At 54.0% G+C, this 21,796-nt stretch overlaps 6 protein-coding genes across 6 annotated transcripts; 1 reads left to right on the top strand and 5 right to left on the bottom strand.

Moving 5' to 3' along the window:
* Positions 1-405: 405 nt before the first annotated feature.
* On the bottom strand, positions 406-1,089 carry EsH8_II_000891 (uncharacterized protein; the record flags this gene model as incomplete). The annotated part of the gene is made up of 1 exon (XM_083264189.1): positions 406-1,089. The coding sequence occupies one exon, from the start codon at positions 1,087-1,089 to the stop codon at positions 406-408; it is 684 nt and encodes a 227-aa protein (XP_083121511.1).
* Positions 1,090-1,676: 587 nt separating this feature from the next.
* Positions 1,677-2,768, bottom strand: EsH8_II_000890 (uncharacterized protein; the record flags this gene model as incomplete). Its single annotated transcript, XM_083264188.1, has 2 exons — positions 1,677-2,548; positions 2,609-2,768. The coding sequence occupies 2 exons, from the start codon at positions 2,766-2,768 to the stop codon at positions 1,677-1,679; spliced, it is 1,032 nt and encodes a 343-aa protein (XP_083121510.1).
* A 2,212-nt stretch (positions 2,769-4,980) lies between these two features.
* On the top strand, positions 4,981-6,954 carry EsH8_II_000889 (pyridoxal phosphate-dependent transferase; the record flags this gene model as incomplete). Its single annotated transcript, XM_083264187.1, has 7 exons — positions 4,981-5,068; positions 5,373-5,848; positions 5,908-6,271; positions 6,326-6,338; positions 6,392-6,515; positions 6,569-6,648; positions 6,702-6,954. The coding sequence occupies 7 exons, from the start codon at positions 4,981-4,983 to the stop codon at positions 6,952-6,954; spliced, it is 1,398 nt and encodes a 465-aa protein (XP_083121509.1).
* Positions 6,955-8,070: 1,116 nt separating this feature from the next.
* On the bottom strand, positions 8,071-11,349 carry EsH8_II_000888 (uncharacterized protein; the record flags this gene model as incomplete). Its single annotated transcript, XM_083264186.1, has 5 exons — positions 8,071-8,537; positions 8,606-8,837; positions 8,916-10,010; positions 10,073-10,510; positions 10,654-11,349. 5 exons carry the CDS (start codon positions 11,347-11,349, stop codon positions 8,071-8,073), a joined length of 2,928 nt encoding a protein of 975 aa, XP_083121508.1.
* A 3,249-nt stretch (positions 11,350-14,598) lies between these two features.
* On the bottom strand, positions 14,599-16,473 carry EsH8_II_000887 (uncharacterized protein; the record flags this gene model as incomplete). The annotated part of the gene is made up of 4 exons (XM_083264185.1): positions 14,599-14,857; positions 14,918-15,382; positions 15,433-15,741; positions 15,800-16,473. 4 exons carry the CDS (start codon positions 16,471-16,473, stop codon positions 14,599-14,601), a joined length of 1,707 nt encoding a protein of 568 aa, XP_083121507.1.
* Positions 16,474-17,523: 1,050 nt separating this feature from the next.
* EsH8_II_000886 (fatty acid alpha-hydroxylase) lies at positions 17,524-18,782 on the bottom strand (the record flags this gene model as incomplete). Its single annotated transcript, XM_083264184.1, has 2 exons — positions 17,524-17,914; positions 17,971-18,782. 2 exons carry the CDS (start codon positions 18,780-18,782, stop codon positions 17,524-17,526), a joined length of 1,203 nt encoding a protein of 400 aa, XP_083121506.1.
* Between the last annotated feature and the right edge of the window lie 3,014 nt (positions 18,783-21,796).

Below are 21,796 nucleotides of genomic sequence, written 5' to 3'. Positions count from 1 at the left end.
GCGCTGTCATTCCGACCTATTTTGCGAGCGGGAGAAAGAGAAAAAGCCTCTAACAAGGAATAGCAATGAAAAATTAAACCCGCGGTACGGAGTACGTAGCGCCCAATTTTTACCCATGTACTCACCAACGCCGTACTCCATTAGGAAACCCGCTAATTATTACGACCTACTCTCTCTGGGAAGTGGTGGGCTGGGTAAGACTCAAAAGACGCCGTGGGATAGGACAATACGTGAACGGTATGACAACTCGAATGGAGACGCTTCATTTCTCGGTCCTGTAGCTACTCGGCCTTACCACCCTCGCTGCCATCTAGGCCCCTCCTCCTCGGCCCCGTCGAGCCCTGGCCATCGGTTTCGGGTACGCAGTGCAGGTAGCTGCTCGGCCTTTTCACCCTCGCTGGCTCTTTAGGCCCCTCCTGCTCGACCCGTCGAGCCCTGGCCGTCGGTCTCAGCCCCGTCCCTGAGCTTGGCAAGACGAATCTGATTCCTCCGTCCGAGGATCCTCAGCGTGTTCTGCCTCTCAATCTCGCTCATCTCGCCCCAGTTGCTGATCCGCGACATAGTGCCGTCCTGGTTGACTACCAGGGGCCCCAGGTGGTCGAGCTTGGTCGAGACGCTGCCTCCCCGGCTGCCGCCCATGTCAAGTGTGGTGATGGGCGCAGAGCCGTCGTTGCCTCCCGCGGAGTTGCCGCTGGCCTCGGGAAGCGGCGGCAGAGCTAAGGGGTGAGGCTGGCTAGAGTCGGAGGTGCTGCTGGTGTTGGCGGTGCCGTCCGCGGGGGCATTGGATGTCGCATTTTCAGGGGCCGGTGACGTGCTTTCCGTGGGGTGGTGCCCTCGGTGGCTACCCTCAGACTTTGGCTTTTCAGTCGCAGTCATCGCCACCGTCGCCGCGCCCGCCGCGCCGTTAGCTGCTGCTGAGCCCGCCGTCGTCGACTGGGATCCCGATGATGTGCTCATCCTCATGTTCGACCTCAATGTCGCGGTGGTGGCGTTGGCAGCGGTCAGGGCGGGTGAGGGACCGAATGATTGGCGGGCCAGGCTTCGTAGAGGCGCGTACAGGCGTGGGATGTGCCCGAACAGTGGTCTCATTTGAGTAATGTCTCGTGTTTTGGCGGGGGGTCTGGATTTTTTTTTCCCTTCTCATGTAGGTAATTGAGCCTTTGGGAACCGAATGTGGTTGGGGGTTTCAGTCGGTGAGTTGAGAGTTTATGGTGAAGGGTGCGCTTGAGGTGAGAGTGAGGTGGGTCCAGCCATCCCAAAAGCTGCCAAAAGCGACTTCTGGTAATTTCCAGACCCCCATGCGTTTTGTTTCTCTTTGTCTTGTTCAATTAATTCAACGGGCGTACTGACACTGGACTATAGTTTTGTCACATTTGCCCCCGCGCAATGATATTGTGAGCCGACTATTATGTTTCATCAGGAGAGAAATTCTTCTGGTTCTATTTTCCATGATACATACTGATGCGGAAGGTGCACCGAGTTGAGTGCACCTCCCACGATGGCGTGAGCAATGTCTTTTGTCCTACAGGCAATTCAGAAAAACCTCCCTCTAGGGTATCGAGTACTGCGGATGGCGCGAGCCATTAAACCGTTTCTATCCGTCCCAACCTAACGCCATCGATGCCCAAAATGATTAACAAAGGAGAAGAGAGAGAAAGATATGCAGCCAGCCATTCCTAGCGACGGCTCTCGCCACTGGTCCGGCGACGGTCGAGACGTCTGACCACCGCACCGAGGACGACCTTGAGGATGCTGTCCGCGGTGAGCGTGCCGCTGCTGCCGCGCTCCCAGGTGACAGTGTCGACCATGTCGCGAAGGTCACCCTCGACCCTCTGAACGAGGTCGTCGTCGAGCTCACGCAGCGCCTCGCGGGCACCAGGCTCGTTGCCGACCTGGAAGAACTGCACACCGACCTGGTGCATGGGAGCATCAAGCTTGTCGAGCTTCTTGGCTGCGGAGATGATGGTAGACTCGACGTCGTCGGAGGGGGCGCCGTCGGTGATGACGATAATGTTGATGGGCTTCACGCTCTCAATGTCGTTCTTCTTGCTCTCGAGCAGCTGAAGGTAAGGTCGAAGTATTCCATGGAGACGCTGACCGGTAGGCGTAGCGCCGCGGGGACGGACCGACGTGAAGATGCCCTCGACCGTGTCGGCGCGCCTGATGCCGTAGTAGCCACCGGCGGCCTTGCCCTCTCTGGCGTTGCCCGCGGCGGATGTCTTGTGGTTGAGGAAGTAAAGATCGATGCCGTCGGCATCGTGGGCGGTACAGATGGGGGTGATTGCGCGCAAGACACCCTGTACTTCGGGCCACGAGCGACCGGACATGGAACCCGAATCGTCGACAACGAAGATGGTGTCGAAGGAGGACAGGAAGGCGTAGGGGTCCTCGGGGGTCGAGACGCTCATACCGGACGCGGACATGATAGAGCCGTCATTGGACAGGGCTGGCGAAGGACTTCTAATCGAACCGCCATGGGTTCCCAAGAAGCTGGTACCCGACGGAGTTGCTGCGGATACCGAATAAGCAGGGGGAGATTGGTTGGGGGCTGGTTGATGGTCAGCGACTCTTGTCAAGGTCAGAGGATTCACGATGGTGCAAGACTCACTGTCGAATTGCGTGGCTGGAACGTCAGAGAACGGGTTGTTGCTCCTGGCCATGTCGGACTGGGTTGTATGTTTGGACTTCTGGGAAGTCCGGGACAGCTTGTCCTTGACGGAGCCGAAGAAGGACTTGCGCATCTCGTGCTGCTCAATGAAGTGGGGCATTGCGAAGAGACAGAGACTGAGGTTACAGTGAAGTCGAGTTGATATAAGAGGTAAAGTGGGAGGCAGGAGCTCTCGAAGCAAGTGCTCTGGTACTGTTCCTTCCTTGTGGAAGCTTTTTTTAGTACCTAGGATTAAGCAAACTTTGAATTATTATTCAGTCACTTGCGGATGATAACAAAGAAGTGTTTGAGGTTGCTCAATTGCGGTTTGTCTCTGGTGAAGTTGAGTCTTTGTGTTATGATGCACTATTCAACCCAGCATTCCCTGCATGGCCATGACCTTGGAAGACCTTCATCTTATAGAAATAGGTTCGCAGTATCCCAAGACATGCCATTCCGGCTTGTCTGCCTTGAACTTAAAGTCGATGTATATTTGCTTTGAACGTCCGGTCATTATAACGCTTGCAAATGAAGCCTCTCAGTGGCTGTGTTGGAGACCGGCTATGGCAGCCGTGGCGAGGCTTTTAATTGGCTGCTAGTGAATCATGATACCAAAAGCACACCTAGGCAGGCTGTGCAAGGCAGCCTCAGTCTGCCCTATACAAACTTTTGGTTCGCATGTGGTTCGCCTCCCGGCTCCTGTGCGCCTGAGTCCCTGAATGTCTCGCATCTGCCCTTGGCCGAATGATGATAGACTTTATCGACTTGCTTGTCCGAATACTTGGTACCGTTATTTCGCGGGGAAGATACTGCGGTACGTACCCGACCAGCGAAGTCGTAAGTCACGTGGTTAATGAGAATGTATGGATAAATAGTTGTCTGCTTTCGGCCGGCCAACATCGTCGGCCGTGTTCCGTTTCCAGGGGCCGTGAATCTACGGGGTCATATCTGACGCTAGAGTCTCGGCACCCGGGGGTTTCAACGAACTCTGCTTCGCCGTCGCCGTTTTCGTCCTCTTTCCAGGAAATGATACACAAAAGGTTCGAAACTGCCGTCGGCCAACAGTCGCCCTCCCTTGGTTACTGCCAAATTTAAGGCAAGAAGAGGCTGGCCAGCGACGACTCGCTACCTGTAAACAAAATACTTGGTTTCCGACCCTGGAAGTTGTCAATTTGTGTTGATCGGGTGCGCCGACCCACGACGAGAACTGAAGCCTGAAAGTCCCGGTAAAATGCCGTTGGCGGGCCCGCATTGACCGGACTAACCTCATAAGAATTACTGCGATTGGACCAGAAGTTCATCGACCCAGGTGCACTGCGCAACATCCACCGGGGTCTTCGAAGGCTTCTAATCGAGGGGATGTATCGCCCCGTATTGCTAAGGGCTGGTTTCCCCATGAGGTCGCACTCTGTCCAGGACGAGGGACGTCTACCTTCGCTGATTGGGCATGAATCGTAACTGGGGACGGGGCAGACCGTGATGCAGACGCAGAGATCCGCTTTGGAGCAGGATGCTGACTCTAGACACCGCTTTTTTTACGTACTATAGTGTTACTACACACACCGGAGCGTTGACGGAGGATAACGAGGGGCAGAGGAGGGGCAGCAATGGGAGGAGAGTCGCGTTGGCGTTGCGTTCCTTAAAATACGAAACAGCGACCGCCACGCCACTCTGCTCTGCTCTGCTCTGCGCTCAGCCTTCGTTCACCGAGTCTGCCTGTAGAAGATCGGCATCCGGACTCATTGGTCCTGAAGACGGCACAAGCGGCACGGGGCCAGCGAGGCTAGACCAAAAACACAGGCAGTGTTTGCTTCCATTTTGCTTCTGTGCCATGTTTTGACCCCTCGCCCTGCGAAACTCGGTGACCGTCTGCCCAACTCCGTCAAGTGACAGTCCCACGTTCATCTTCAGCAAAAAAGAGATCAGCCCTCAGCCTATCAGCGTCTCTATCACGCCCTACAAAGCCCACAACAGGAAGAGCCTGCATGAGAGCTGCATTCCTATTTTGCAGGGGGTCCCAAGCCAACGTCAGGGCCCAAGTGCCGGTGAAGAGAAGCCTTTCGTAGCTTCCCCGTATAAGACGCTTTGTGTGCCCTCGCTGATTCACCTCTTGCAGAGGTGAAGAGTCTTTTTCTTCCTTGGTTTGACATCAACTTCCCTCACCTTCACCTGTGCCCATCACTAGCCCGGCGAATCAACGGGGTAGCCCAATTTCCACCGATTCCGGAATTCTTTTCTCCTGCACCTGCAGTTCCCAAAAATAGCTGCTGCTCCTCACATCCCCGGCCTCTCTCGAGAAGAATCGCTTTGGGCGCCGAACAAACGACGACAAAATGTTCAGCAATCGCAAATTCTCCATCAACCGGCACACTGGTGTGCCTAAGCCGAGACGCTTCAGTGTCGGCGAGGGTCAAGGAAACGGTAAGAAATCCGATTCGCCTCTTTTCTTCCACACATTGCACCTTCACCACCCAGATCGCAATCCTTCAGCTCCAGCTGGGCGAACGAGCAGTGAGAAATCAGGGGAAAAGCTTGTCATCCAGCTGTGGTGTTGGTGCGGGGTAGGAACTGAACTGCTCCTCCCAGCTCCAACCCAGGCACAAGCGTCCCCAGCGAACTGCCCCTCGTTCCCCACACACCTCCAATTCGAGCTCAATGACATTCGTGGCTGCTCTCTGATCGGCGGCGATGGCTTCAACTACACCAAACTAACATTCTTTTTCAGAGGTCCAGTCCAAGACTCACAGACAGTTCCGCAATGCCCACGAGGGCCATCAGCCCCACGCCGGTCTCGACGCCAGCCGATCCTCCACCGGTGTTGTCTGGTGTACTGAGCGCGCCTCCGAGTACGGCTTCCTCGAGGACCCCGAGTCCTGGGCCAACTTGGGCCAGGGTGCCCCTGAAGTCGAAGATGACATCGCCGGCTGCTTCCCCCGTCCCACTTCGATCGATATCTCTATGGCCGGTCGCGAGTACGGTCCTACTGCGGGTATCAAGGAGCTTCGCGAGGCTGTTGCCAACCTCTACAACGTCATGCACCGTGAGGGCAAGGACAGCAAGTACACCTGGGAGAACGTTGCCATTGTTCCCGGTGGCCGTGCCGGTCTGATCCGTATCGCCGCCGTTCTTGGCAACTCTTACCTCTCCTTCTTCTTGCCCGACTACACTGCCTACAACGAGATGTTGTCGCTCTTCAAGAACGTGCGTATTTGCATGGTTGGAGTGTGGGAGGGAAACAATGCCTGACCTTGAATCTACAGTTCTCCGCCATCCCCGTCCCTCTGGCCGAGGAGGATGGTTATCATATCCACCCCGACCGCATCGCGGAGGAGATCTCCCGCGGTTCCTCCGTCATCCTGACCTCGAACCCGCGCAACCCTACCGGCCGCGTCGTCGCCAACCCTGAGCTGGCCGAGATCCAGGACATCTGCCGTGGCCGCGCCACCTTCATCAGCGACGAGTTCTACTCCGGCTACAACTACACGAGCAACTGCGACGGCAGCACCATCTCTGCGGCGGAGAACGTCGAGGATGTCGACGAGGACGACGTCCTCATTATTGATGGTTTGACCAAGCGCTTCAGATTGCCCGGATGGCGTATCGCGTGGATTCTCGGACCCAAGGGTATGTGATTGTTTTCCCGGCTGAGTGGGGAAATTCGCTAACTGTCGCGCGCAGAGTACATCAAGGCGTTAGTTGCATCTCGTCTTGTGTTTACCGATTAATGTGTTGACACAGCTTTAGCATTGGCTCCTGCGGTAGCTACCTCGACGGTGGCGCCAACCACCCCTTCCAGGAGGCGGCCATTCCCATGCTCGACCCCACTCTCGTCAAGGCAGAGATGGTCTTCCTTCAGAAGCACTTCCGCGTAAGTGAAGCGCTCCCAGGGCTAGGGTTGACGTGTACTTACGAGATAAACAGGACAAGCGTGACTACGTCGTTCGCAGACTGCGCGAGATGGGCTTCGTCATCAAATACGTGCCCGATTCCACTTTCTACCTGTGAGTCGCCATCTTTGAGCTGCATATGGACTCGGGACTAACAAGCTTTGCAGCTGGCTGAACCTCGAGGGTCTCCCCGGCCCGATTGCCGACGGTCTCAACTTCTTCCAGGCCTGCTTGGAGGAGAAGGTCATTGTCGTGCCCGGTATCTTCTTCGACCTGAACCCCTCGAGACGTCGTGATCTCTTCGACAGTCCCTGCCACCACTTCGTCCGCTTCTCGTACGGCCCCAAGATGGAGACCCTGAAGAACGGCTGCGACGGAATCGAGCGCGTCGTCAACAAGTTCAGGAAGGCGGCCGAGTAAATTGAATAAAGCGTTCTGGGTGGGGAAAAAAGGTTGGGCGGAGTTGGTAACAGGTGACTCACGATTCGTGGTAGGGGACGATCAATACCCTAGTTTTCATTGATGGCACGTACGTATACACAATAGACGGTAAGGATGATGCCGAACAGACGAACGCGCCGATAGGGCGCGTTCAATCAATCGATTGCCGTTAAACCCCATGACCGATGTCAGTCTCTTTGATGGTAAAGCCTCCGTGTCAGTGGCAGTTCGATCAGTTTTCCAGGACAACTATACTAGGCGTCCCTAGACATTCAACTAGCCATCGCCAAGTGAAGCATGGGGGTGAGGAGGCTCCATACGCCTAGATCTCACAATGCAGTGTACTGGATCCGTAGTTTCACCCTCTTTTTTCCCTTTTTTCTTTATACATTGCTTTTGTCAATTTTTAATGCTTTTCTATAGCCGGTTTCTTATTTTGATCCGGTCCCTTAACCGCCTCCCATGTCCTCGAAATGTCAAAGAATCGGTGACTTAGCCAGGAACGTTCCCCCTTCCAAAAAAAAAAAAAAAACCCTCAAAGACAACAAAAAGGAAAAAAAAAAGTACGAAATAAGAAAAAAAAAAGCCTCGGGGACAATTGGTACTATCCCTGGACCCCGAAAATTCGTATCCGCCCTCAACCTCCCTCGGTTGGTTCCCAAAAGATGGTGTACAGAGAGGAGGGAAGTGGAGGCCGTGTGTCCAAATACTCCAACATCAGAGAGGAAAACCTGAACTGTGGTTCCCAATGTCATTAAGGTCCCTTCCTAGGGTCTCTTGGACCGACTCCAACGTGCTTTGCCGGCGGGGGTGGCACTGCTTTCTGGGTATCGTTGAAAACCCCAGCCAGACGGTGGTATAGTTCTCATTTTCTGTACTTGACTGAGAGTCTTGTCGCGAAGGAGGGTGAAAAGCAAGAAAAATCCGAGAAGGCGTGAAAACGTAATCGTGAACTTCAATGTCGGTCTGGTTCTGTGGATCCATCCGCCTCCTTTTCTGGGGAAAAGAGGTGGGATCAACAGAGGCAGCCGAGAAAAGTAGTAAGGAATAAGCAAAGCAAAGAAGGGCCCGGGAAGAAGTTGACGCCCACCACCACTACTTCATGCAGAGCACGTGGGCACTGGTGATGGAGGCCACCGAGATGGAGGCGCCCGTGTCATTGCGAACCGTAATGACGGGGGTGACGACCAACTGCACGCGCCAGTGCTCGGCCTGGAGGACGCGCGGGCTGATGTTGGGCGCGATGCCGACCATGGTCTGCGTGCTGAAGCGGGCTCCGGCGTCGGGGAAGCGGAACTCGAAGGTACAGCGGGAGGTGAACATCTTCGCGGAAATAGACCAGGCCTTCTCGCACAGGACGCGGAGGGCATCGTCGGCAGCGTCGAGGTTGGGACCGCCAGCGGACTCGGGGAGAAGCAGGGGCGAAAGCATCTCGCGGAGCTCGGCCTGGAAATACTCGATGCGGTGGTTGCGGTAGGCGTCGTAGCGCTCGTGATTGACGCACGAGTTGACGATGGCGGCAACGCGGTCGATGCAGACCTGCAGGGCACCACCTTGACCGGCTGAATGACGAGTTAGACGGGTTAGCAATGACTGTCACAAAACAAGACAATTCTACAGAGAAACTTACTAGGGAGATTGTTCATCTCGTAGCGTATCTCACGCAACTGACGATCGGCGTCGACTGAGAAACCCTCCCAGGCCTCAAATGCAAAGATGCGGTTGACCAGCAAGTCGATAATGGCGCGCGAGATGAGGCAGGCGCGGTTCATAGAATCGCTCATATGCTGGCGGATGTAGGACCAGGCCTGCTGCTCGCTGAAAGGCTCGTAGAGCTTCGTCATGTAGCGGAAGATGGCGACCTCGGTGAAGCGCGACGTTATGCTGGTGTCAATTTCCGAGGCGAAGCGGAGCACCTAGCTCCGAGCGAGGCCCCAGACACCTTCAAAGGCACGAGCGTAGCGCTCATTGTCACCGCTGTCCTCCCCGTTGAATCCGCCACCTGAGGGGAAGGGGCTGGCTGTAGTCGGACTGGATCCATTGCCGCCCTGGCCGAAGGGACCAGGGGTGAAACCTCCCAGCTGGGAGAAGTTAGCCGTGTGGTAGCTGTGGCCGGAAGAATTAGGGACGTGACTACGCGGGTGGATAGGGTAGTCTGTGTTGATGTCAAAGTTGGGCTGGTTAGGACCGTAGTTGGGACCCTGAGGGATCAGAGGAGAAGGACGGTTGAAGCCAATACCAGCGCCCTCAAAGGTGCCGAAAGTGGCGCGACTGGCCGAGCGAGGCGTCGGACTGCTGAAAGGGGCGCCGCCTTCATTGATGTCGCGATGGAAGCCGGTAGTAGACCCAGGTCTACAGCTGAGGTTGTAAAGGCCATCAACGTTGCGAAAGCTGTTATCCATGCCACTGCTCATGCCTGGGTGGAACTCGGGGGCATTGGGACGGAACAAGGTGTTCTGGACAAAGCCACGATTGCCCATGGAAGTACCGGGGCGAGACGGCATGTCAAATCGACCGCCATGAGCGCCGGCTCCCTCAAAGCCGTTGGACTGCTTGTACTCACTGGCGAAGGGGTTGCGGGCGTCCCCGGATCGTGAATAGGGGCGGGGAGTAGGCATGTTGTGCTGGTTACGGACAACGCTGGGTGCGCGGGTCCAACCGGTAGAGGACATGGTGCGGCTGTCGGTCGGACGGCGGCTGTTGTTAAACATTCCCGGGTAGGAAGAGGCGGGTCCGTTATGAACAGGCGCGTAGGCCTGGGTAGATTGCTGAAACCGATCCGTGTTCTGCTGGTGGTTGAACGGCAGCAGGGCATTGTGCGCAGAGGGCATGATCTCACAGTCTTCAGCAATTTGAGAGCGGGCTTGCAACTCTTGTGAACGCTGTATCTGCTGGGATGGCTCCGGGTGGCTCTGCTGCTCCAGAGCTGCAACACTGGCAGTGCTGAGAGTGGTGGTGGCCTTGCTGAAGATGCCGTTTTCACTCTCACCATGCATCCAGCGAGAGCTGGGGCGATTCATAAACTCTCTGAGGATCTAAAATGCAATGGTTAGACCGCGCTTTTCTAGTCAATAGTTCATCGGCCATAGAAACATACTTGGAGTAAACCTGAAATAGTTTGGTTTTGAGTCTCTTCGTCATGGCTTTGCTGAGAATCGAGCTTGGCCAAATACTCTCGCACCAAGTTCTTGTGGTTCTCGGTCTCAACATGGTACCGAGCAAGGCGATCTTCCAACTCCTCGTGTTTGTGATGAACGTCAGCAACGTCACGCTTGAGCTGCTCGCGCTCCTCGAGGATAATACTGGCCTCCAACTTGATGGAGCAGAGGACTTTCTCGTTGTACTCGAGGTCGATCCTGATATCTGCAACCTCATTGATGGCTTGGCGAAGCATATTGTTGACCTCCTGCGCATACTTCTGAAGGCCGTCGCAAAGGTCATTGGCGATCTTGCTGGGAATTCCGGGAGTACGCCGAATCGCCTGCTGAGTGGTCATGATGCTAGCTTGAACCGAGCGGGCAGGGATCCATGCAGGCTTTTATATTGAAGTTAGTAATACCTTTGTGGCAGAATAACGACGACAGAGAATACGTAGGCAGATAAGATATGAGAGAAACCCAAAATATCAACAGCGATGGAAAAGGGGATGAAACACAAGGTGAAGTGAGAATGACTTACGTGGTTTCGTGCAAGCTCGGAGCGGCGAGTGTCCCGAAGAGGGCCGGCCAACGGGCCGTCGATCTGGCAGTGAGCAGCCATATCTGCAATGATTTGCTTCGTCTTGGTGCGCTCAGTGGTCAGAGCAGTCTTGTCTTTCTCCTCTGAGATGGTGGCAAGACCTGATTTTATACGTCTAGCTTCGCTGTTCAGAGGGACCGGGGTATTGCGGACCGGGGTCTTAACGTTGACAGGAACGGGTTTGAAGTCTCTCTGCGGAGTAGAAGAAGAAGGAACTGAACCAGGTCGACGTTCCGAAGTGGTGGGGTCAATGGTAGAACGACTAGTGGGCGTCGTGAACACACGTCCCTCAGAGCGGACGGAGACTCTACCCGCCGAGAAGTTGGAGAGATTCTGAGTGTCAGATGGGCCTGCGTTCTGATTACCCTGATTACTGCCGAACTTGAAGTCTGCCTGGAGCTTAGGGGGGTGAGGAAGCTGGTAATCTCCGAGGTAGAGCTGGGAGGTCTGATTGGACAGATCAGACACGAAGACGTCAGAAGGTGACTTGGAATCGCGAATGGTACTGTCAGACGAGGTGGGAGTCGTCTGGTGCTGCTGGTACTCAGAGGAGAGCTGAGGGGAGTGGTCAGAAAGACGGACGCCTCCGCGAGTATCCTCTCCTGAGCTGGTGCTCTCGCTGTTCGAGTTAGCCATCGTAACCTCCAGAATCCGGTATAGATAAGGGAGCTTGATGAGTGTAGAGAGTGTTGAGTAAGAGTAGAGGTATTCTCAATGACAATAGAGACGACCAAGTAAAAGAAGCGCGATCGAGGGAGAGAGGGGAGTTGTTTGAGTGTGAAGAGGCTTTGGCGATGGTTGGAGTGGGAAGAAAGTGGAAGGGGTGAAAGGACTGGTTTTTTTTTTGAAAAGGCAAGTTGCTGTCTGCGCAGAAGGTAGGAGCGAAAGGCGCTAACCCATTCAGGGGATGCATTCAGATAATTTCTGAGGATGAATACACACATTGAATAGGAGAGTGAGCATGTTGTAAGCCCACCAAGGTGAGTCAAGGTGAGGCTAAGTGAGGGTTCACAGACAATGCCTCACACCACCCACTATCCTCCCACCCCCTTGTCCATCCCTGGCTGATGAAAAACAATCATCATCGAAAAGAATTGGGGGGGAAACAATGAGGCCTTGGTCATTGACTGATCACGGGGCACTTGCCACGGTATAGGAACCAATAGAAAGAAGAATGATAGACATCTGCGTTGCTGAAGTTTCCCCTTGCAATAAGTTGTCCATGGTATCGAGGCCAGAAGAGAGAAAATGAAAGCAAGAGTACGACGTCGAAAATGAGGAATGCTTGGTACATACCGAGCACAACTTGCTGGCCGCTTAGGGGTCTAGAGCAGTACCAGACCAGGTCTCTGCTTTTCCTCGAGGCAGGCAATCTCAACGTACGAAATAATGACCCGCAAGATGTGATGAAGCGAGTATGAGATCAGTTGAACCAAAGGCGTTTTGGTTGCCTATCATTCTTATCAGCTGAGGTCCCGGTCAGAGTCCAAGTTTTGGGGTGACTTGCCCGGCGAAAGTTTTGACTGGGAACAAGAAGTAAGCCAAGCCTGGTTCAATGTGCCAGGATGCCCAAATGACGCTTCGGAGATCCAAGAGCAAACAGCTCTCTAGCAAAAGCACAAAAATTCGACGTGGGTTCTTTTCGCGTATTGCCAGGGAGCCCACGAAGCTATACTTGACCTAGTTCGGAGCGAGGACTTAAGCCAGCGGCCACTTCCGGAGCTGGCGGAGAGGATGAGTATGAAAATGGTATCCCGTATTTTGATGTTGGTGGTCTAGCACTATCTCTTGATGAGAGGCGCAAAGGGTTTGGTTCGAGAAAAGAGGTTGGAGCAAGGTCTGAGAAGCTGGGAGTTGGAGAGCACTTTGAGGGATCAGGGTCCAAGAAGCATACTGTAGGCCCGAAGGAGCTTCAGTAGGTTGTATGCAAGACGAAGAAGAGGAGGAGAAGGAGTAGAAGAGTATGATGCGAGATCTCAAGGAGAGAAGGCATGAGCTAAGGTAGGTGGAAGAGAAAGTAGGCAAAGAAGAAATTGTGAGGTGGGAGAAGAAGGAGAAGACTTTTTCCTGTTTCAAAAAGGCGAGAGCCGTGGGGACAAGAGACTCACCTGCTCGAGAGAAGTCTAATGACCCAAAGGGGCGAGAAGGGCATGGACGGTCCTCGCCCTAACAGTATCAACGCGGGTCTCGATGATGCCGTGGTGCGGGTCAGGCTTGTTTCACGGATCACAACAGAAGGCTTATTGTCGACTTGATTCCGTGCCCAGGGAACACAACCAGAGCCTACGGACGAGACTTGCAGTGTCGAAGGTAAGGCTGATAATCAAGAATTCATAATGATGACAAGGAGAAAATCAACAAAACGGTTTAAGCTATGAAACTGCCGAGCTTGATACATGTTCTTACAATGAAAGAACCCTATAGAGAATGGATATGTGATCTTGTGGTAGAACTCGCCAGAATTATAGTCGATCAGTAATAACGAGAGGAGTCTTGGCTAGCTGCCAGGGCTGAGTGGTAATGCTAGCCTTTGACGGAATATTGTATGCGTTCAGGGCGAGAAGGCAGACTAAATTAACGAGGTGTGGAAGAAAACTAGTTCTAAGGAGATTGACCTATGCTGACGAGGTGTACGAGTGATCCGCAGTGAATCAAGAGAGCCTGCTGGGAGGCGGACAAGACAGCTCGATGGTCATTGTATGAGCTCGATCTGGTTCAAAGAATAGGGGCAGTGGATGATACTTGCTCAAGAACTTTCTCATAATTGTTGGTGGCGAACGTCTAATGGATGTTGTGCACAGAGGTTAGGAATACGGTCATTGACATGGTGTATACATACATGACACCATGCCTGGTCGAAATGCCAAAGACATATTAGTCTTGTTCAATGTGCAGAGATGTCTTTGACTGTGCACAGGCGGGGAAAGTGACATGGGCAAAGAGGATACGGGTCTCCTGTATGCCCGACACGTTCTTCAGGCAAGGACCAATCGTGTGTATCTTGTCTAAAACCATGAACCAGGAGATTGGGACGGGATGGCACAAAAGCTTTAAGTCTTGTTCTTGTATGTACAAAGAACTCAGCCATATCCACAGGCGATGATAATTACGATGACGAATGCAAGCGGTGACTGCACATGAATACTGAAGCCAGAGCAGTCGAGAGTAAATCAATTCTCTCAACACAAGAAGCTCGGAACAACCCACCAGAATAATGACCATAGCAGTAGAAGCGTGCAGATGCCCGAGGTAAGAAAAATGGCCCCATGCATCCAGACAGTATAGCCCCTATAGATTGGTATCAGGATGCGCCCAGCAGGCAAATTGCAAGGTCATGTTGAGTGAGTGGGAGGCGAGAAGATGTGAGGCAAGCCGGCATACAAGCTAGCTCATCAGACACCAAACAAGACAAATGTGCTAAGAACATCTTTTAGTACCTAATAAGGCTTCGTAGACTACAGTTTCCTTGTTCCTTACCCAGACGCCGTGTTGGCAACCTGTTATTCGCTCCGCATGTAATGGAGGACGTAGAAGGAAACAACCTAAGGTACAAATATCAGCCAGAAATGGTTGGCGTTCGAATGTGCAATCAAAGTGTTTTCTGCAGAGAATCAGTGCGGCGTTGATCTGCTCTCCAATGGTGATTGAGTAGACCTTTGTTCTCTCCGACGTGACAGAGACTTGGTCAGACATAACTGACGGCCAGAGGGGGGCCAAATCTGGGGACGCAAGTCTTCAACTCGTAACTTCCGCCTGGATGAGGCAAACGGGGGGCCGACAGCATCGGCTTGCTACTCACGTAAGCTGGGGCTAGGCAGAAAAGGTTGTATGGATACTTACTATGGGGAATCCTAGACGATGATTTGCGAGGCCATGAATTAGCTTTCAGATCGCTCGTGTGCGAGAGAACAAACTGCTGTAGACGGCATCTACAACAGGTGACGCGTCGATCATCCTGCCTCCGAAATAGCGACCGTTGAGGCCTCTGATGGCATTTTCGCCACCCTGGACCTTGTCGAACTTCAAATAGATGTCGCCTTTGGAGTTTGGGTCGACGGAGATGTGGACAACGCGACCGTATTTAGTTTCTGCTTCCTGTCGAACATCATCCTCCAATTCCTTGACCCAGTCATCGCCCTCTTCCCTAAGACAACGTTAGCACTGGACGTATATATATAATGCGCAGAAACAGGGTTCAACTTACTCTTCAGGGTCGAACATGTTATGCAGAACAACGCATCGGCTGGCCATGTTGACATTAACCGGTAAAGGCTTGGTCTCGGTCTTGGGCTTCAGCACCTGTCGCTCATCTACTCCGTTGGAAGCATCATCAGTCCTGGCAAGTTTTCTCATCAGGGCATCACGGCTGTAGTTGTTAAAGTTGACTCCAGCGACATCGGTGTCATCAAGGGCACTAGCGCCGCCGGACTTCTCGCTGTCCCTTCCACCCGCACGGTCGAAAGCCGATGTCTGGGGGCCGCGGCCGCCCGCGCCAGAGAATGCAGAGCCTTGATACTGTGGGTTTTGACCAGGAAATCTCTGCAATATGTTGGCAGTGCTCTCAGGGGTGAACTTATCGTTTCCGAGGCCAACGCGAATCGGGCGACCAGCAAGATCGAACCCGTTCATCTTTTCGAGGGCCTCTCTGGCTTGGCTGGCTTCGCGGTACCTAGGAGTCGGTCAGCAAAGCTCTCACTGGCACTGGTGCGGGCGTCTTACTGTACGAAACCATAGCCTCGACTACGTCCATTGTCATCCTTCTGGAGCTGGACGAATTCAAGTTCGCCGAAAGGTTCAAAAACGGCCTGTAAGTCCTGCTCGGTAACGTTGAAGTGAATGTTGCCGACATAGAGCCGGTGGAAAGGAATCGAGTTCGGGTGAGCACTAGTGGTTTCGGTGGTGCGAACCTGTCGGTTCTTCTCGGCCTCTGTGAGCTGAACAATGATAGGGATACCTAACAGCTTCTGACCGGTAAGTTGAAGAGCTTGAGTGACAGATTCCTCGTTCTTGAATTCAACGTAACCAACTCTAGAACGATGTTAGCACTTTTTGCATACCGACACCGGCCTGCGCGGTTGTTACTTACCCTTTCGATCTTTGGCTGATGCGGTCCTTGACAATCTGGGCCTCGTTGACTGGGCCGACCTTTTCGAAAAACGCCTTCAGGTCGCGGGTACGAAGACGGGCGGCGAGCTGCTGGACAAAGACAGTGCGGCGATCCCGTTCATCTTCAGTAAGTTGTGGTGTTGCCTCACGCTTGGAAGTTTCTTGACGATCGTCATCCCTCGCCCGGCGATGGTCCCCAGAATAGCGATCGGAGCGATCACGGCGTTCGCGATAGTCACGGTCATCGCGCGATGACCGGTAAGAGCGGTGGGGCGAGCGGGAGCGGGAGCGTGTTCGCCCGCCTCTGTAGAAATCGCCATCTCCTCTGTGACGACGTGAGTGACGGCGGTCATCATCGCGGCTTCTGCTTCTCCGCCTACTCTTGTGGCTGCCAGCGTCGCTGCGAGGGGTGGATGTCTTGAGGTCGTCTGGCGTTCCGCGCCGACTTCGTGTAGAACTTGGGTCGCGGCGCTCGCGGTCTCGACGTCGACGTTCGTAGTCCCGATCACGGCTTCCATCGCGGCCACGATCGCGCTCTTTGCGCTCGGGGCGGTCGCCATTGGGACGGTCGTCGACGTCGTGCGTCTTGGGTTTGGTCTCGGATGAGCTTTTTGCGGTGGCGTCGAGTAACGCCTCTACGTCCAGGCCCGACATCTTGCACTTTGTGTCAATTTTTACGGGATAGAAATGCAGTGATTAGTCTTTGTGCGATCGTGCTGGCTCGCCGCTCTCTACTTGGAAGCAAATTTTGTCGCGACGTGGGTAGAGGGAGAGAGAAGTGCGTAGGGGCCGTGGGATGGAGAGGCTGGCGCGGTCTCAGGAATGACCAATGCAGCAGACCGACGGGAAATCTTGGGTCGGGCTTCCAAACAGTGAATTGGTTTAGGGACAGCCCAAGCGCTGGGGACCCATGTCAGCCGAGCTGGCAGCGACCACGGAAAGAACGTGCCTTACCTAAGGCAGAATGGGACTGGCCCAGTCCGGTAAGTTCCAGGCAAGCCACCGTTGCACAACCTGCATTACGATTTCCTGTGTCAGAAAGAACGCAATGATTACTATTACATTATGTATCCGTATCCGTACGCTTCAGACATAAAAGAAGAAGAAGAAAACATGTGATCCAGATATAATTGCCATACTGCGTAACAAAGATGCGGTTGCAACATTGTGAGTTGCCAAACTGACTTCCAACTGAAGGCCCGACCAGACCATCGCCCCCTATGACTGCCCGTGAACAGAGCTGCTGCAACGGTTCGCCGTGAGATGCGACCATGGCGTCGGTAAAGTTACTCCATTTGACCCTAGATCAAACTATGATCTTCCTCGTGTACATCAAAACCCGTCATCTGCAACGAAAATGGACGGAGAAAGGTGAACGTGCTGTCTAATCAAGGCATAATAATCTCGGGTTGTGGTATCATTTAAAATACTCTGTACTAAAACAGCCAGTCATGAGAACATGACGGCTCTTCCCAGCTGCAGCATAGCTAGCCGGGGCGCTGTATTACGCAAGGCTCACCGCGAGCCATTTCCCAAGAACGCCCGTGAAACGACCCCATTACAGCGTAAAAGTAGCCCTAGAAGCGTATATACATGGGGGGCACGTGACGGTGAAGAATGAGCAAAACAATGCTCCATCAGGCATTAAGAAACGGCCCCCAAAGTCGTTACCATGACAAGGTGTATGTTGCGTGTGTTTAAAAATTAGTTGGACTTGACGATGGGAGGAAGTTCCGTGCCAAAGACGCTGTCCCAGAACCGGCTGGTGACGCCGAAGCCAAGCTCGTAGTCAAGGAAGTGATGCTGAAGGTGGTACTTCTTCAGCTCCTTGTACCAGAGAGGCAGATTCTGGTGGTGAAGGAAGTAGTGTGTCAGGTCGTAGCAGATGTAGCCGAAGATGCCTCCGCAGTAGACGGCCGTAGCGGCGTGCCAGCTGTACGAGAAGACCCAGTGCGCCAGCTTGTAGAAAGGCGTTGCGAGCACGACGAATAGCGTCGGAGGCATGACTAGGCGGTACTTGTCCATGGGGAGGTAATGGTGGATGCCGTGGAGGAGGAAGTGCAACGTAATGCCAACTCGGTTGTCAGGAAGCCATCTAAATCACGACGTCAGCCTCGTTGGCCCTTCACATCAAATCGCAGGACAACTTACTGATCAAGGTGGAACAGGAAACGGTGCAGAATGTACTCGATCAGACTCCAGAGCACAAACCCAAAGCCCCAGTACAAAACTTCTTCCGTAGTGCTGTCCATGCCGTCCCTGGCCAGGTAGGTGCCATATGCCACCGGAGGAAGCCACACAAGTGGGACAACCCACCAGGGCGTCTTGGACAGAGGCTCCAAAAAGTTGCCGAACAGAGGTGCCGATTCGCCACCCTTGTAGTGTCGAGGCCGGTGCACTTGGTCAAGATAGAACTCTTTGGTGAAGCCACCGAACCAGATCTGAGGAAACAACGGGCGGCTCAAGTCGAGGAACTTGTGCTTCCTGTAGTCGTTGTTGTAATCGGTTTCTTTGCTCAAGTCCTCCTCGCTGGCCATACCGGTCCGGGGATGGACCCAACGCTCGCCATCCCAAAGTTCGCCGTGCTCGTTCACTTTCGGTCCCTCCTCTTCAGACTTGGCTGTGCCGTTGCCGTTGGCGTGCCCATTCGCGTCGCCATTCGATGTGCCGTTCGCCTTGGGAGCTGACCCGTTGACAGACTTTTGGGAGATGACAAAACCGACCAGAGAGTCGTCGAGAACTTCGTAAGCCGCCTCGGAGTGGGGATGGGAGGTCGGATCGCGCAGGATAGCCTCGACATCCTTACCGGCGTAGTCGAAGACGAGGTCGGCGCCACCGGGGTGATCTTGGGCAAAGTCGGTCACATCGTAGACCTTAGTGCCGATGGTGACATAACAAGATTTCTTGGAGTTATGAACCTCGACCTCGGCGCGAGTGAAGGTAGGGAGAGTGCGCGATGGCATGTTTGCTGGAGGATTGGCTGCAGCAACAGTGACAGGGAGGCTGTACTGGGAACAAATCGATCGGAATGTTTGACTGCGAAAGTCGCTGTGAATGTATGGCGGCCGAGTCCAAAGTGGACAAGAAAGGAGGTGGGCGGCAAACAAAGAGAGTGGACAGGTAGAGTCGCAGCAGGAGTCGCAATCGCAGGACCCTAGTAAAAGAGAAGGAGAAAGGCGTGCGAGGGAGAAGCGGCGCAGAGGAGGAGTTATTAAGGTGAGATGGATAAAGGCGAGCGAGCGATCTAATGCGGGAAAAAGGAGCCAGAAGCCGGGAGGGCCGGGGGAAGACAATAGAGGCCGGGCGAGGCGACTGAGGCTCGGTGGAACTAGGTGGTGAGAGAGACGGAGACGGGCCAGGAATTAATTTAGGGGGTGTTTGATTTGGGGGTCGGGAAGCAGAAGCTCTCTACGCGATTGCAATCTCTCTAGGACAAAAAATTGCAGCGTAGTGGCGTTACTTTGGCACTGAACGGGACCCTGCGGAAGCTTGGACAGCCGATTTGTGGTTCCACCAGTAGACCACTTTCGCTCTTTTCCCCCCCAGGGTTTACACTGTGTCGCCTTTGATTGCAAACACCGAGATTGCAATTACGGCCAGCCTCAGCTCAGCAACAGTCGAACTCGTCCAGAACGGGCAATGAGTGACAGATGGGTGTGTGTGTAGGTGTGGAAACTCCCTGTGCCAGACTTGGGACTGGGACGGCCTGGGACGGAACAAGGAGGGACGGGGGGACCTGAGGGATGGACGGTGTGAGTGGGTGGCCGGAAATCATGGAAGGCAAGGCGAATGCATGTCAAATGGGAATGCGCATCTGCAAAAGTAGGTAGATAGTGTGAACAGCCAGGCACGGCGCCACAGCCTACAGGGCATGACAGAGCCAAACGACCATGGGCATTGGCAGGTTCGCCGAACCAGCCAGAGTGCCAAAAAAAAGTTGCATGGCAGCCTTTGAGACGGGAGATGGCGACTGCTACATGGACACCCACGCCGTGGAATTAGTCCGCAACAATCACCGAGCCAAGCACCCCAGGAAGGCAAGCAATCCAAACAATGCAGTCGGCAGTCGGCCCAGCTGGATCGTCCCGGATGCCGGGTCTGTGCAGACAGAGGGCTCCTCCGCCTTGCTACCTATTCGGTCGTCGCTTTTCTACCACGTTGATGGATATCAGGGAGCATTCGCATGGGATGGATCATGTGCCGTAGATAAGCTGGGGGAAGGGGGGGCTGCACCATGTCTGTGTTGCTCTCGACGGAGTGTTGGATCAAAGCCGACTTGGCGGAGGCGGAAACGAGGGGCAGTCTTAGAACACTCTACCTTAGGTAAAAACGGTAAATCTGCAGTCTTAGCACCTCCCCTCCAGCATTGGGGCCGTGACACCCAAGATCAAGATCGCAGCGAGTGGCGCCCGTTGGCGGCAGCGGCGGTCTGTGACAGTGAGCATTGTTGGGGTTGAGTCCGAGGTTGATTTAGTGGACTCTGAGTTTCCAGTGTCATTGAAGCGCACACACACATGGACAAGTCTATTACACGTGCAAAGTGCTTCGATGCGACACCACCTGGAGAGCCAGGGAAAAGGCGGAAACCGTGGCTTTGCATCCGGCAGTGGCTGGTGAGCCACGCGCTAGACTCGTCCACTTTTGCTGAGGCGTACTGTGTACATAGAATTGCCTTCTTTGTTTGCTTAGTCAGATTGTTCAACGCGGTTTTCCTGGACTGATACGGATATTTCGCTGCAAGTTCAAGGCTGCTGCCACTCAGTCCATCACAGTGTCAATCTTCGCAGTGGAGTATACATGTCCACCTTACAGTGAAATGATGCCAACGGTGAAAACAACAATCACAATAACAAGGAGAACAGTTTGAGGACGGCAAATATTAAAGTAAGAACTTATAATTACAACGATAATAAATGGACAAGCAGCAAAACACAGCAGCTAGATCAACCTTACCATAATACAGTATAAACATGCGTGATCATCTCGTCGGGCTAGCAATTGTCCTGGGAACAAGCCTGATGTGTGTCAGGGACTTTGACGCGTCGCTCGGGCCAATGGCGGGGCTCCCTGTCTTTGGTCTGCCCTACAGCCCGGACCCCACCCCGTCGCGCGTAATGGGAAAAGTCCGGGCGCTTTCGGATGGAGGGGCAAGGGGCGCCTTGGGGGGGCAAGTCGCGGGAGACATGTTGGGCTCAGCGCACAGAGGGGCGGGGCGGGAGCCAGGTGCCAATTAAGGTATTCCAAAGCTCCTGTGCATCTGATAGTCGTCCACAGAAGCAAATCACTACCTGCCTGTGCGTTGGTAGTTGGGTCCATGGACAGCCGGACACCAATCGCGTTCTGCTCTGCCTGATCCTGCTTTAAAAGTAATGTAAAGTAAGATAAGCGCGGATGATGGAGGGGACAGTTAATGCTGTGCCCCGTCGAGCCCAGCGTGATCTTACCGGGCAGACTCCGGCAATGGGATGAATGGTCTGCCCTGTCCCGGTAGATCCAGCAAGACGAAAATGCGGCGACAAAACATAGTACGCGCTGCGCAGCCGCAGTGAAAGCCTGCAGACCATACATGTGACGCAAGCCAATGGGGGAAGTGTATTGCTCGCAGCCAAGCCCAGCTCTCAATTTTTTTTTTCTCCCACTGAACCGTTCCCCGTCATCTAGGGCATAGGAACCAGAGGTGTCGTCAGCAGCGATCCTAACATGTGGCGGGGCAGTCAATTAGTACCTCGTGCTAGCTTCGCTGCCCCGCATCCGCCTTGGGCGTTATCTAAGACTACCCTCCTTGGGCCCCAAGTTCCAAACCCAAGCTTTCAAAGTCTTTGTGCGGCACGACTTTGCCGTTGATGCACTACGTAAGACGAGGTACGCCCAGGCAAGAATGTACTATTAATTGGTTCGTGGGTTCGACCAAGCTACACAGCTCTCCCGCTCCAGCTTTGACTCCTGCTTCGCTCCAGTCGTCTTCGGCACTAGTTAC

The sequence above is a fragment of the Colletotrichum jinshuiense genome, chromosome 2, assembly GCF_051148585.1.
Source record: "Colletotrichum jinshuiense chromosome 2, complete sequence".
Classification (NCBI taxonomy): domain Eukaryota; kingdom Fungi; phylum Ascomycota; class Sordariomycetes; order Glomerellales; family Glomerellaceae; genus Colletotrichum; species Colletotrichum jinshuiense.
This window is presented reverse-complemented; position numbering and strand designations above follow the sequence as displayed.